The sequence below is a fragment of the Sycon ciliatum genome, chromosome 8 (genome assembly GCF_964019385.1).
Source record: "Sycon ciliatum chromosome 8, ocSycCili1.1, whole genome shotgun sequence".
NCBI classification, from domain to species: Eukaryota; Metazoa; Porifera; class Calcarea; order Leucosolenida; family Sycettidae; genus Sycon; species Sycon ciliatum.
Window position 1 is genome coordinate 28732525 of NC_088650.1, and position 15564 is coordinate 28748088.

At 47.8% G+C, this 15564-nt stretch overlaps 3 protein-coding genes across 4 annotated transcripts in view; 1 reads left to right on the top strand and 2 right to left on the bottom strand.

The window, feature by feature from the left end:
* Nucleotides 1-601: 601 nt before the first annotated feature.
* LOC135822609 (DNA damage-regulated autophagy modulator protein 2-like) lies at nucleotides 602-11397 on the bottom strand. Its single transcript, XM_065335424.1, has 7 exons — nucleotides 11054-11397; nucleotides 8154-8207; nucleotides 7651-7718; nucleotides 5521-5663; nucleotides 4690-4876; nucleotides 3513-3604; nucleotides 602-1411 (listed from the first exon to the last, which is right to left on the bottom strand). The coding sequence occupies exons 1-7, from the start codon at nucleotides 11131-11133 to the stop codon at nucleotides 1184-1186; spliced, it is 852 nt and encodes a 283-aa protein (XP_065191496.1). The 5' UTR covers nucleotides 11134-11397; the 3' UTR covers nucleotides 602-1183.
* A 248-nt stretch (nucleotides 11398-11645) lies between these two features.
* Nucleotides 11646-14576, top strand: LOC135822613 (uncharacterized). The gene is made up of 3 exons (XM_065335427.1): nucleotides 11646-12194; nucleotides 13026-13179; nucleotides 13815-14576. The coding sequence occupies exons 1-3, from the start codon at nucleotides 11894-11896 to the stop codon at nucleotides 14059-14061; spliced, it is 702 nt and encodes a 233-aa protein (XP_065191499.1). The 5' UTR covers nucleotides 11646-11893; the 3' UTR covers nucleotides 14062-14576.
* An 845-nt stretch (nucleotides 14577-15421) lies between these two features.
* Nucleotides 15422-15564, bottom strand: part of LOC135822610 (fibroblast growth factor receptor substrate 3-like) — an 11381-nt gene continuing 11238 nt past the window's right edge. For both annotated transcript variants that reach the window (XM_065335425.1, XM_065335426.1), the window contains exon 7: nucleotides 15422-15564. This exon is cut by the window's right edge and continues 1005 nt beyond it. The gene's annotated coding sequence lies outside the window, so the exon portion shown is untranslated.

The following is a 15564-nucleotide window of genomic DNA, read 5'->3' on the forward strand; positions in this document are numbered from 1 at the left end:
TACTTTATAGCTAGCAGTCCAGACATCGACTTCAGAAGCAGCCAAATAAAATAACAGGATGAAGCGCTTGATGACGATGTTGTCTTCCGATCCGCAATCGGTCCTGAAACAGGATCAGCTCCGCCATCGCATCGCTCCTTGACAGACGTTTTCAAGGTGAGAGCTGCTCTTCAGACTCGTTTGCCAGCGAGGCCAAGGTCTGGTCCTGGAGGGGACCTACCTGGATCTGATGGGACAATGACTGCGCTGGATCGTCTACAGTCATGATTTGATCGACTAGCTTGATGGACAAAAGCTATTCGATATGCACATATACATGGCAGTAACCAAAATAAAAAATAAAATAAAATAAAAAATAAACCCGACCGACCGACCCTGGTACGGATGAGTGAAGTGACCCGAAACGAATTAATTCTAGGTGGCCTAATGTGACTTATTTTCCTACTCTGCACACCTGGTCCACATCACATTGTGACAAGAGAACGGTGAGTTATTGGCCACACAGATGAATGCAAGCGTGTACTATTGCGAGCACGCGCGTACCCCCCCCCCCCAACACATACACTTATACATGCACATGTGCCACAGCGCCGAGAGAAAATCAGGGAACATAAAATTAATGTGCTCAATAGTGCTGAAAGGCACCGAGTTAAAACTGTTGCAGAGCCAACAAAATATCTCCAGGACCGTATCCAGAGAGAAGCAACCTACTTCAAACAAAGAGCCCATGACAAACTGCGCTGGCAATAGAAAACATGTCCTACCGGTAATAAAAAGAAGACGCCATGTACTACTACTGTGTTTACTCGAGACCCGACAGGTATGATAGTGATGCATGTACGGGACCCCGACAGGTATGATAGTGATGCATGTACGGGACACGTACTAAAAAGGCTAGTCAAAACGGTGAGACTCAAAAGATTTACAGGCTACAGTATATGTACGTTGTGTGTGTTATGACTCGAACTCATGAGTGGTTCCCCTCCAGAGTAATTCAAGCGAGTGGAAGAAAAAAAAAGAAAAAATTTCAAACAGATCATCACAGTTCACGGCTAGAGTGAGAAGCCACAGGATCTAGGATTAGGCCACTATTGGTTTTGCGGTAAAAATAAAATTACAATTCCGGTCAAAAAAAATTAGCAAGATCATTTTAAGAGAAAAGATATGTAGCAGTACAGTTGCATTACCACACTCCATCATCGCCATGGTTATTTTCTTCATCCAAGCGAGCAATGCCCTCGTTCAACGGTTGCCGGTCAACTCCGAATGAGAAGTCCTCGTGGAGGCGCAGCCGAATGTGCACGTCTAGATTAATGCGCTGGAACTCTTTGAAGAAGGTCAGGAAAAAGATGGCGAAGAGGAAACCCATCGCCCACTCGGACACAGTGCTGGCAATATGCGCTTCATAACCCTGAAACGACGAGCGCACACATACACATAAGTACACATGCACACAGATGCATGCACAAAAATTACACACACACACACACACACACACACACACACACACACACACACACACACACACACACACACACACACACACACACACACACATATATATACTAGAGTATAAAATAATATGACTGAAAGAAGCAGAGAGAGAGTTGCTTAGAGTAGTTAAAACTGAGCAGAATGAAAGGGAAAAGAAACGGTATTGTCAAAAATCATGAACCCGACCACTCACCACTGACAAGGAAAAGTCGGTGCAAAATATCCCTTTCCTCATTGATGAGATTGGGTGAGGCAGTGTCTGGATGAACCTTTTCTAAGTATGTCAACGGCTGATAAATAACACGTCAGGGCAACAAGCATGACTGACATCGTCGTAGCAAGGCGAAAGCGGAAAGTTCCGGACGGCGATCCGGCATGATGTGAATAGGTGATGCGACCACTCTCAGTACACATACCCCCCCCCCCCCTCCACACACTCACTGCACACATGCCCCCCCCCCCCCCCCCCCACACACACACATTCCCTGCACACACTCACTGGGAGAGATCGATCTATTCGAAGCAAGATGAGAGACTGTCTACAGGTGCCACAAGCAAGAGAGGATGTTATGAGGAGAGAGAGAGAGAGAGAGAGAGAGAGAGAGAGAGAGGCGGAGCATGTGACATTTGTGCCGGTTGAGTTGTCAGCGAGCGGTGGCATGGGAAAAGCAGCTACAGCATTGTAATGACGCACTGTGTCACTCCGAGTCGGGAAGAGAAAGGAGCAGGACTCCCACGTGATGTAGTACATCCGATGCCGACTGTCATTCGCCCTGTTGCGGCTGTGCATCCTTTGTTTGCGGTGTGCAAGGGGTCTCTTCAGTGAGCAATCGGCTGAGCTGGTTGCAGCTGAGGCCCAAGCTGCTCGCACATGGAAACTCATTCGATTTTCACTTGCCACCCATTCAAATATTGTGATAAACACTGGGTAAAAAAGGAGAAGGACAACATGTTACGAAGTCGGTTGTTCCAACGAGGAACACACGCTTCCTGCAGACACTTGACTGATTCAAGTGCCGGCAGGAAGCGTGTGCTCCTCGTTGGAACAACCAACTTCATGACTAATACCGCCGAAGTCGCAACTTCTAAGACAAAAGTGTCACACTGGATATAATATTTCTTTGCAGGTTATGTTGATGATTCAGTAGCGTTCCGTTGTCTCTCGTTGTTGCATAATACATCTTCACAATATTGTTCGTGAGCATCCCCTAAATTGTCTGATGATTGGCACTATTGCCATGGAACTCCAAGTTATAGCAAAACAAAGTTCCCGCCAGTGCGAACTTGTGTCGAAGGCTCCTCTTCGCGAGCTGAGCACGTCTGCAAGTTAACGACAACTCTGCTTCGTCTCAACAATATTGTGTGGAAAAAAGGAAAAGAAAAAGAAACATAGTTGAACTCGGATGTTGGTGGACAGCTGGTCATAACTCGTAACATTCTGTCCTTTTCCTTTCTTCATCATAAAAAGAAACATGCCGGCTTAATCACCAGCGTTGCCAGTAGCAGCTGCATAAGAGCAATGCCAGGGTACCAAGCTCCATTATCCAGTCGCCACAAATCAGGCGCGGTAACACAGCAAAGTCGTCTCCAAGCCTGATATGCAAGCAAATTCGTCACATCAACGCCATTCCACTCTCCTTCATCGTAGAATGCTCAAATTTGTTTGAGACGACTCAAACTTTAGCCGACTACGTCATTATCATGTGCTCAGTCGCTCAAAGAGCACACGAAAAGGGATTTCCCCCCCAAAATGGCGAAGTGATCGATCAAATATTTGAATTTGCCGAGGTAAGAATACGGCGCGCGACATCTCTGGCGTCCGACATCGTAACTCTTCGGCAATTGTTGCATTGCATAGCTTAGATTTTCCGCTACCAAATAGACCCTTCGATTGTTGAATTCGCACAAGAAACGATGGAGTTACGAAGATATTACTGGCCTGCAGACTTCGATATATGATCGAAAGTCTGCAGGCCGGTAATACAGGGTTAAGTAGCAGAATTGCAGGCAAGACTTACCCCGTCACCTTTCTTCCAGTGCATGGAAGCGTTCAGATGATAGTTGTTCTCCACGTGAAACTGTTTATGGCTGACGGCCATGAAGACCATGGCTGGGTTCGAGGTAATCAGGTCAAGGAATTATTATTATTATTATTTATTCATATTTTACTAGGGCAGTCCCTGGAATCTACTTTGACAGGAGGAGAAGAAGACAATAAACACCTCGCTAGGAACGCAAGGATTGGAACTTTTTTTGCCCTTAAATCAACATTAAAATGTTGATTTAAGGGTATACGGGCATGTCACCACCAATCACAGATATAATATACTGTACTGAGCGTAAATTTCACACGCAAATTTTCCCGCACAAGAGGCAAGCATGGGATTGGTACGGAAAAAAATTGTACAGCATTACGGGGACTCCATCAAGGATGTACGCTTGCACCTGTGTTATTAAAACGTTTATTTTTCTGCTGCCGTGCACGAGTGCCGTTCCGGCTGTGTCTCTGCTGGGATACCAGTGGCATATCGCGTTGAGTGGAAACTCGTCAGTGGCGACACAGCCAAGTCCCTCTTGTCGCACTGTTCTGTTACAGAATCGCACTCGGCCGATATTGCAACCATGCCTCTACGCTCAGTCAGTCAAGGATATGGAAGCGGCGGGCAGTTCCTTGTTGCCACAGCAAGCAGGTTTGAAACCGTCTGGCCTTCCTGTAAGATTCACCAACACCAACGCTATGGTGGCAAACACCTCGTAACTACCATTCTGCCTTTCTGCCCGAGTGTAGTATTGAGTTGGTGCCAGCTTTTCCATATCTCGAAGTTGAACTTTTTCGGATGGCCACAGAGAGGGCTGAGATATCTGCTCGCTTCGCGAGGGCTTCTTGGTATACTGTGCTCTCCTGTCTTTTTAATAAGACCAAGGTACATGACTATTAATTTTGGCTTTCGTCTTATCGACATCACTGTATGGCTGCGAAACCTGGCCAATCATAACTTCCTATACCTGTACGTGTACTTGCTCACTGCCAAAACGTATTACGTGGGCCTCCCAGGGAGACGTGAGAGAGACTCAAAAAATTCATACACACCATACACACACACACACACACACACACACACACACACACACACACACACACACACCACACACACACACACACACGCACGCATACAGAGGCTGGCAAAAGGATACTGTTCACAAAGCAGATGGCGGTGAGGAGGTTGATGACCATACGCACCAGGAGCAGGCGACCTCGCTGCATCGTTGTCTGCCCGGCCTGCATGCGATACGTCATGACGCACTGCATAATGCCATAAACTACACCTCCGGCGAACGTCATTGTGGCTCCCGTCAGATGCACGACACCAACGTAAATCTCCTGTACATACAAGGAAATACACACACACACACACACACACACACACACACACACACACACACACACACACACACACACACACACACACACACACACACACAGATGAGATGTGACTGCACACACACATAGAGGAGATGAGACTACCGTATTTTACAGGTTATAAGTCGACCTTTCACGACTAAAAATCGAAGAGGAACGAACGTTGGGTGTCCAATTAAAACTGGGATTCAATTTATAGCTGGGAACTACCGGCAACTTCCAAAAACGACCTGCACTCAATGCACGAGTGCACCGTGTGTATGCATTTTTGGCCAGCATATTCGCCTGGTAGACCAAGGTGTCCGCAACTTTGAGGTCCGGATATGAGAGATATGAGCGTGCAAACAATGGCAGTAATAACACCATCGGTCCACTACACAGGAGGTAGTGAGGTAGTGGACACGCAGGCACCAGCAGTGACACCACCGAGTGCGCAGCATTGTTGCGTAGCTGCACGATACCTGGCATAACATACCTGCATGTGTGTGTGTGTGTGTGTGTGTGTGTGTGTGTGCGCGCACACGTGAGCGAGTGTGTGACCAGGCAACTGTCAGTGTCCTCCCTACATACCCATAAAACGGTGATGGCTGCGGAGAGCATCTTACCTGAAAACTTGCCACCACTAGCATGCCGAATGCAGCAAGGTAGCCCACGTATGATCCCCATCGGTTAAGTCTGAGTACGCGAAGCACATCCTGCTTGTTATACTCAGCCACTTGCTTGTAGCGTACAAAAACGATACAAAATACTGCAAAGAGAAAAGCACAAAACATGGAAGGTCGGACATAATCTCGGATATAACACTATTATGCGTGTTGTGTGTGTGTGTGTGTGTGTGTGTGTGCGCATGTGTGTGTGTGTGTGTGTGTGTGTGTGTGTGTGTGTGTGTGTGTGTGTGTGTGTGTGTGTGTGTGTGCCCGCTCGGCTGTGCCTGGTGTAACTCTGCGCAATCGCATTGGACGGCAGCTTGTTGGCGATCGGTCGGCCAAATCGAAACCGCTCGAGACCGAGATAACGGAGTCACAGTTTGCAGATGATGCAGCGCTTTATGCACTGGCTCGGTGTGAGGTTGACATCATGGCAAGGGAGCTGATAAGCTACACTGCATGTTGGGGCTTGACCGTAAGCACTTCCAAGACGAAGGTGGTTCTCTGGATGGCAAGGTAGCGGCGCGGCTGGTTAAAGCGGCACGTGTTTTCGGCTCCTTGCAGAAGCCTATCTTCCAGAATAAGCCCCTATCCATACGCACGAAGCGACTGATGTATACGGCCATTGTACTCACCACTCTGTTCTACGATACCGAGACCTGGGCGCTGAAGGCGACACACCTGCGGCGGCTAAACGTATCACGCATGCAGCCGTGCCATCCTCGGTGTATCCCACTCGACACAGTGGCAGAACAGGCTCACCAGCGAGGAGATTGCAGAGAAAGTCGGACTCCCAGCAGACATTGGTGAGCTTCTGCGCTGCCATCATCTTCGCTGGCTTGGTCACATTGGATTCCAGCCGTCTTCCCAAGCAGGTCCTCTTCGGGAAACTTCCGTCACGGCACCCCAGTCATGGCCCACGGAAGATATGGCGTGATGTCACTAGATCTGACCTGGCCGTGGCGGGGATCCCGGAAGGTGACTGGTATGATGTGGCACAGGACAGGGGAGAGTGGAGGAAGTTGTCTCGTCGTCCTTGTCTTCCTCCGCCAGAGCCAGCAAAGAGCTTTCAGTGCATGTGTGGACGAACATTTCGCCGGGCGGGTGACTTGAAGCGTCACTCCCCACATTGCTCAGCTCGAACGCTATCATCGCATTTGCGATGGGCGTCCAAAGTCTAAGATGTGTGTCTGTGTGTGTGTGTCCGTTATCTGGCGCTTGTCCTGATCTGTTTCAATCAGAATCAGATCCGCTATCAATGCTATAAAGAGAAAATCTGTGGGTGCACATCCAGTGCATTGCAGATTTGCGTGCTTCTCGTGCGACGTGCGTATACATGGTACATGGTGTGTGAGTGTGTGTGTGTGTGTGTGTGTGAGAGAGAGAGAGAGAGAGTGTGTGGTGTGTGTGCGTGTGTGTGTGTATGTGTGTGTGTGTGTGTGTGTGTGTGCATGTGTGTGTGTGTGTGTGTGTGTGCGTGCGTGCATGTGCGTGTGTATGTGTGTGCGTGTGTGTGTGTGTGTGTGTGTGTGTGTGTGTGTGTGTGTGTGTGTGTGTGTGTGTGTGTGTGTGTGTGTGTGCTTGTAAGTACAAGTAGGCCTGACCACACATAGGATGGCTGTCAGCAAGAGTACATGACACCCAGAGCGTGCAGCTCGGGTGTGTTGGTGTCACAGCGGAATCCCGTGATAACATCATTTTAGTGCGGTTGTGTGTGCACGCAGGATACCAGCAGTTCTCTTTCTGCACAACTGCAGCTCAGTTGTACGCACCATGCCACTTCCTGCCGCTTATCTGCACCAAATATGATATAATAATGTCTATGATTGGTATAGCACATACTGTTATGCAGCTAACACAGTGAGTGCGTTCGATTATGCATGCGAATCGATTCACGAAACGATTCATGAATCGATTCGCGCTATTCACATCACCCCATACGAATAGAGTGAATGGATTCCGAATCGATTCCAGGGCTCATGACATGAAAATCGAACGACTTGAATGCACTTGAATCGATTCATGAATCGATTCAAGTGTGTAATCGAACGCACTCAGTGTATATCCGTGGTATAGCACGCACTGTACCTAAGAATGAGCAAAGGCTAAGCATCAAGGTGAAGACACAGCTCTCCGGCGGGTCAGCTCCCGTATCACTGCACACACGTAAGCATGACGGAAAAGAGCAAACACACACACGTGTGCACACAGACGCAGACAGACAGACAGACAGACAGACAGACAGACACACACACACACACACACACACACACACACACACACACACACACAATGATCATTACCGCCAAAGTCACTACTCCAAAATCACACAGCTCTCTGTCATGACAACTTCTATTGCAAAGTGTCATGAAAGAAGCTGTGTGATGAGTTGGACATCCTCAAGCATTGTCACTGAAAAAAAGAGCTGCACATTTAAAGTGTGACAACACCCTAGGCACCCCCTGTGGTACTTTCTCATCCTGAAAATACAGCACAAACAAAAAAACTTCTCATCCAGGAAATACAGCACAAACAAAGAACTTCTCATTCAGAAAGTGCAGCACAAACACCGTCAAGCACTGGACCCTTACCTAATATAGGGAAACGCCGGATCAATGTGGCCTTCCTTCCAGGCTATGATAAACCTGTGTTGAGAACAGGAAAGATGGCAAAAGCATTCACTGGGAAAAGATTCAAAGCTTCCCCAAGTCAAAGTAAACTGAGTTGGTACAAGGTGACTTATACTTTGCAGAGGATATCATCGTATGTTCTGCATTGAGTGGCAAGTCAGAGGTTGTGATGCCAGCCATGCGACACGGTGCAAACATCTCGAGCAATGATGTAATCCATCTCTCTAGAGCTGCTGACCGGTACAGTGATACCTGTGTTTGCCTTACACAGTACCTAGTGGAATCCTGTATTGACGGGACAAATGTTCATGCACCAAAGTGCTGTTTATCGATCGTGCATCCCTGGACCAGGCGGAATCCTGTCATACGAGGACAGTTTCCGCTGCACAAAGGGTGTCCCGTTAGGGCAGGTTTTAATGTACTTCATATGTCACCCAGAGCTACAGGCCGCAGTAGCCAAAACACTCTGCTGACAGTGCCATCATGGGTATTCACCATCAGAACAAGCTATGAGTAATACCACCGCAGGGATGAATTTATCCGGTATCGCATCGCAGTTTGCTACGCAAAATCGATCTACTGCTACTCAAAAATCACAGTGACACGCAGAAAGCTGCGATACATACATGTACAGGCTAGGCTATCCATGCTTTTTGTAGCTTACGCCATAATTGATATTTTGCATAGCAAAAATTGCTATGCAAAAACAAGACAGTAAATTCATCCCTGCCACCGGCCGGGCCTTGGGCGGACTGTAAGGCATTCCACAGGGGCGCCACACAAAAGAACGCATGCGCTCGTAAATGCAGGGCTGTTATCAGGAACAGGCGACGTAGAAACAACAATCGTAACATAGAAAATGAAATAATGTGCGTACTCATGTCACAAATATAGCAGTGAACGTTGGGGTGCAGAACATTTTCGTGTCACTATCATCAATGGAAGCTGGCGATGGAATGGCACAGGGAAACAACGGTTGGATATACTCATAACTATACAGTTGAAGTGAAGTTAACAGCGGTGCAAAATAGCAACCACTAGTACCGTAAAGTACCGCCAGAGCGCCCCACCATCTCATCCTTTCGTGGTCGTATTGTGGAGGTGATCTGCTGTCTGTAGGTCATACGACATGAACCTTGTACACATACTGCATGTTTTGCAGTCAATCCGTACCTTCAAGAGGACACAAGCTCCACACAAAAACCTGCCAAGTGTGACCTTAGTACACTAAGATTCTCATATCGTACACACTTCGTTGCACTCTGCCGTACGATTTTCCTTTCTCTGGCTGTAAAATCAAGGTGGGGCGCTCTCGCGAGACGGGGCGCTCTGGCGGTACTTTACGGTAAGTCACAAATAGTCACACAGGCATTCAACAGGGAAGTGCGAATGATGTTACAAGTGCACAAGAGTGGACGGTATTACATGTTCACGTACTATTTTACAACCTTTGTGCAGTTGTAACACCGACCCATGTTACAAGTGCACAAGAGTGTAAGGCACTGCACGTACATGAATGTGAAAATGCATTGGTGAGGTGGGTGAGTGCGGAAATAGTGCGAGTGCACTAGTGACATGTTCCTTCTGTTAGCAAAGATCAGGGCTACGAAACTGTCACTGTCACAAAGCAAATGTCACCGCACTCACACTATTTCTGTAATTCTCACTCACCCGCCTTACCACTACATAACATATTACGTGTACACGTAACTAGGGCTGCAACGGGTAGGGGTTTGGTCGGGTAACGGGTCCGGGTAGCACGAGTACCCTATCGGGTATTTTTTTGACACAGTTTGTACTGTGAGTGTGCACTTGCGCTGCATAGAAAGTGTACAGTAGCACTAAGCCATGCTGTTTACATGCACCGTTGAAAAAACACCCTATTCCAACTACCCTATCGGGTTCTCAGGAACAAATTGCTACCCTACTACCCGATCAAATTACGGGTAGCACGGGTACCCTACTACTCGTCGACACCCCTACACGTAACACCTTACACTCATTGTGCACTTGTAAAATTGTTCGCACTTCCCTACAGAAGGCATGTGAATTTCGGTCATTTACTAGTGATATTTTGCACAGCCGTTACTTTCCTCGCAACTGTGTACAATTATACCGTACTGATGTTTCCCTGTTTCATTCCGTCACCAGGTTCCATTGATGATAGTGACACGAACATGTTCTGCAACTCAACACTCGCTGCTTTGCCTGCGACATGAGTGCACACATTTTTTAAATTCATTGCTGAGAATAGTACATACGTTGCGCCGGAACTTGCGCTGCGCAGCACCCAGTCCACGGACATATCACCTACACCTTAAGTTTGCGCTGTTGCTTTCCCCTTCTCGCCTTTATCACTCCTAGGTTCAGGCTGCCTGCTTTGGAGCCACCAATCATCTGATGTGATCTAACGTGAAACTCGGAGTCGCAACATAGCTTCCTCTCTCTCTCTCTCTCTCTCTCTCTCTCTCTCTCTCTCTCTCTCTCTCTCTCTCTCTCTCTCTCTCTCTCTCTCTCTCTCTCTCTCTCTCTCTGTTGTGTGGGGTTGTGTTATGCATTCAGTGAGACATGTAATAGTGCAGGAGTGCATATTCGCTGGGACCTGGGTTCTCATGTCAGTGGCTGCTGATTTTCAGCATCCAACGGGTAGCACCATGAACTCAAAACTAAAATTCTTGGAATCGATTTCTTCAGCGGAATGGGCTAATCTAAAGAGTACTGAACCAAGCGAAAATAAGTGTGTGGATCTGCTTAATTTGATTGAAATAAAAGTGCACACATTTGAAAAAACATCTATCCTGCATATCACCACTGCTGCCCTGGCATGACAGTTCAGAGAAAACTTCTAGCAGTGCACTTACGTCGTCAGAAAAGAACACGACAACGTGACCATTAGAGCCACCGGCAATAGCCCAAGGCCGCACCACCTGCCACAACCCATCGTGGTTGTGAAACACAAGCCGTTCTCTCGGAAACAGACGAAATTACACCATGGCGCTGCACTCAAGCTCCCTCAGTGTTTCCTCACTCGCTTCAAAACGTCTCCGCTTTGACACAGAATGGGTGTTGGCTTCCTGCTACAAGCAAAGGACAAGAAGCACGTGCGTTCTGCCCTGAAAGTACAAACTAAAGTACAAAATTACAATCTGAAGTGAAGGTGAAAGCAACAAACCCACTTCAAATATTCAAAGCAAAACGAGAAAAGAGTGATGAACGACGTCAACGCTGGACGCTGATATGATCAGTGATCACTGATCAGTGATCACGATCACGCGCACGAGTCACGTGATCACGACAGCAGCGAGCTACGTCATCGAAGTAGCAAATAGTTGCCATGGCGCCGTGGTGGTGCATACGTCAGTGGGTACGGGTATGGTGTACGTCACTACGTAGATCTACGTCTACAAACGTGTGAGCAAGAAGCTGCAAAAATTAATCACACTCGCAGTGAAGTGAAAAGGTGTAGTTTTTGTTGAATGAAAATTTTAATGTCTCAGCAACACAGGTAACGACATCTCTGAACCTCGAAGTGTTTAGTATTACCACAGCAGGTGATTGATCCCCTGTTTACCGAGCTAAGATAGTGCTAGCACGGACCTGAGGGATCGAGTGTATCCTTCTGAATCTCAAGTTCCTTTCACGAGTTGATTTTGGTTTGATTTGAAACATATTTGCTCATTGGCTGAGGCTGTTCTGTGAAGATGGATGGAAACAAACAGTCCTATAGGCCATGGTCGACTGCAACCATGAATTCAGAAATCGCAGCAGCCGCGGATAGTAGAATGGATCTTTCGCGACACATGCAGGTTCCTGACAAGATCTACGTTAGCGAGTCCCACTCCACTCCAAGCAGCCACCCAACACCGACGTATCGATCCAGTGCTGTGTCCACACCACAGACGGCGATACCATCGGCAGCCGAGCTAAATCGCTCTGCATCGGGCGGTGCTGCGGACTATACCGAAACCGGCATGAGTGTACCCCGTAGAATTCTAATGGGAGGTATGCAAAGATTGTCCAGAGAAAGGCACCTTTATCATGTGTTCAATATAGATTAACTTTAATAGTACACTGATTGTGCTGAGCATAGTAATAACGTGGAGATCAAGAACGTCCAGCCTTATAACATGGGATTGACAGCCTAGCGTGCTGAGGATACTGTAAGAATGTCATTCGAAATGCGCTTTTGAAATCAAGAGTACATGAAACCCAGGTGTGCAGCTTCTGACCTTTTTTGCTTTTTTTTTGCTGCATGGTTGTGTGTCACGGCGATATTCCTGGAACATGCATGCAACTGAGTCGCAGTTGCGCAGCAGGAGACCTGCTTGAATCCTGCTTGTACGCACTACTTCACTAAATTGATGTAATCCGGGAATTTCGCCAGGACTGTAACCCCGTCGAGCTGCACACTCTTGGCTCTCAGCCGGATTGGGGTCGCTGAACTACTGAAGTCTTTGGAAGTCTTTGTGAGTGTGTTGGTATTTTGTAACGCACATCCATTCGCAGTGCATCGCATGGTTATTTTCCAAGCTTTGTTTGATGAGCGGATTGGCCAGACTGCGTTTCGAAAGTGGAAACTAGGGCAGGAAGGGTAGCCAACTTTTGTTTGGAAAACGACCCTTCGCCTCTGCTTAACAGTAGCTATCCTTGTTGTTGTTGTTGTGGTTGTTGTTGTTTTTGAAATCTTTTATTCTCACGATGGCCTGTGGCCAATAAGAGAATTGTTGTTGTTGTTGTTGTTGTTGTCGTTGTTGTCGTTGTTGTGTGTGTGTGTGCGCGTGCGTGTGTGTACTCTTGCATGGCATGCGCATGTTTGCACGTGTGCTGTTGCAGGCGACACTCCGAGCAGTCACACAACAGCCCGGCCACATTTTCCCGAGTCGGCAATGGTTAGCGAGCCGACACATGCCGGTGCAGGACGACAGCTAGGCACGCCGCAGAGATTTGAGGATTTGCACTACAGCCACGCCCTTGAAGAGCAATCCCGGTACGTGCAGTCACACAATGCAACCCCCGTACTCGTACCTTTTGATGATTGTCTTGTTTCTGCAGCACTTGGAACTTTATGCTCTGCCTCCTTTAACCCATTTAAGGCTACAGGTCATGGCATCCAGGCTCTGCACTGCTTATTTGGCATTGAAAAGGACGTATATATACGTCCTCAGCGCCTGGGCGTCATTTTCAATGACGTATATATGCGTCTTTAGCGCTGAATAGGTTAAAGACCGTGGAGACCATCCTTGCTCTATCCTAGCTCAAGTAGCAACTCACACCTCCTACATATTTTATGTAAGAACGCCCTGCCCAGTGTGGCAATGAGCACTGTGTGAACAGAGAAAGCATTCCACACTGTACTGTAGACTAGTGAAGTATAACCTTTTAACCAAGGGAAACTGTTTCACGCAAAGCAATACCGTCGTGAGTTCTCTTCGGGAACAGACACGATAATTTACTCTTTTTTTAATCCTCAACTACTAGTATGGGAGGTTTGCATACTGTGTTGAATTGAATCTCTCAATGTATTTAGCCTAGTCAAACTGTGATGTTGGATCTGTACTGTAATGCCATGTTTCCAATCAACGTGTGCACTCCGACTTTGATCTTCTTTTCTCTTTGCACCAGCCCCGTCAGTCATGCCGCTGCGTCGGCTGTGGCATTGCGACACGATGGCTCTTCCCCCGATCATATGTTGTCCGAGATCGACGGCTTGAAGCGGCGAGTCGCTCTGCTGGAGAAGCGGCTGGCAGCCGGCGGTGGTGGTGGCTCAGGTGATGAGTCGCCGCGCGGAGGTGGCTTGCTGATGGTCATGATTCTAAGCTTCTGGCTCTTCAATCCCGTCATGTTCTACTTGTGGAGAGGATCGAGATAACCGAGACTGTTACCGGCGGAGTGTGTCTGCGTGGCCAGGCACTGCGTTAGTTCCGGCCACTCGTGTGAATCGCAACCGGGCGTTTCCAAAGTGGAATCACGCTGTTTGATTCGTTTGCTGACGCCAACGCCACTCGGCCTGTGAGAGGTCATCAATGAATTCTGGATGCTATCCTGTAACGTGTAATACAGCTCAGTCTGACTCTCAATATGTCCTTGCTACAATTCCCCAGGGCTGCAACAGTGCATTTACTACTAGTTCTGAGCTGCTCACTCCTGACGTCCTCATATTACTGAGCTGCTCACTCCAGACTTCCTGCAACTATTTTTCAATGTACTACCGTTTCTTACCTCGGTAGTATGGGATATGGGCATATGGCCTTTGTTACTTTTCCAAATGTCTTTCCATACTCCATAGTTACCTCTTCCCCCTTTCCCTACATTTTAACATTATGTTACACTACTTCGAAGGACTATTATGTATGTAGTTTGAGCAGAATTTTCTGTGAGTTCTTACCAGCGCATAAACGATGTGTGTGTGTGGGGGGGGGGGGGGCTTGTTTTTGCTAAGGGAGTAGTATTTTTTACTACTCCCTGGGTGCCTGTTGGCGCTATCCCATAATCCATTTGAGCGAAGTACGCAATGTAGCACCAGGGAGTAGTATCATGCCCTGGTAGCAAGCCACGAGATCGACAAAGGAACGGTTTTAGAAGAGCAGATGAACTGTGTGCTATGCCTATGGTGCACGTGCACACACTCCATGCCATGTCATCGCGTGTTGCTCTGCATGCAGGGTAGGGCTTGTTGACGTTACCGGTACTGGTATTCATCCCCATGCAGCATTTGCTCTGTTTCGCCTGAACTTAAAAACATACCTCTGGTTTATCTTTATGGCAATTTCCTTACAAACGGTCCTTGCACCTGCGACTTGGCATGGATTGCTGATCCTGTGCCCTATGGCCATATTGCTACACTGCTATTGTGTAATTGACTCGTTGCCGAGTGTTTTACACCGCATCATTATTTTACTACCCTCCAGCCTACAGCTTTACCCATTCGTCCTGAAGGAGGGACGGTACGACATCCCGAATGCTATTCCATCCAAATCTTGGAAGCACAGTGCTAAAGATTTAACAGCCTCCTTTCCTGTCAGGTAGACCAACTCTGGATGCGAATCTATTCTGTTGTCAGTTGTCGACGTAGTCAGCTCCTGTCCGATTGTTTCCAGTGCTCAAAGACCGGATCTCTGTGCATGCTTGGCTGGTCGCTGGGCACCCATTTCACTTCTTTGCGACCCTCTTCTGAACACGAATGGGTAGGTGTACGAGCCTGGTCAGGTAGGTGTACGAGCCTGGTCAGGTAGGTGTACGAGCCTGGTCAGGTAGGTGTACGAGCCTGGTCAGGTAGGTGTACGAGCCTGGTCAGGAATTCTTGAGAAAAGAATGCTGCCTGCACACGTACACGTACAAGAAAGAAAATAGAGGTGCGAGAACCGCAGCGACA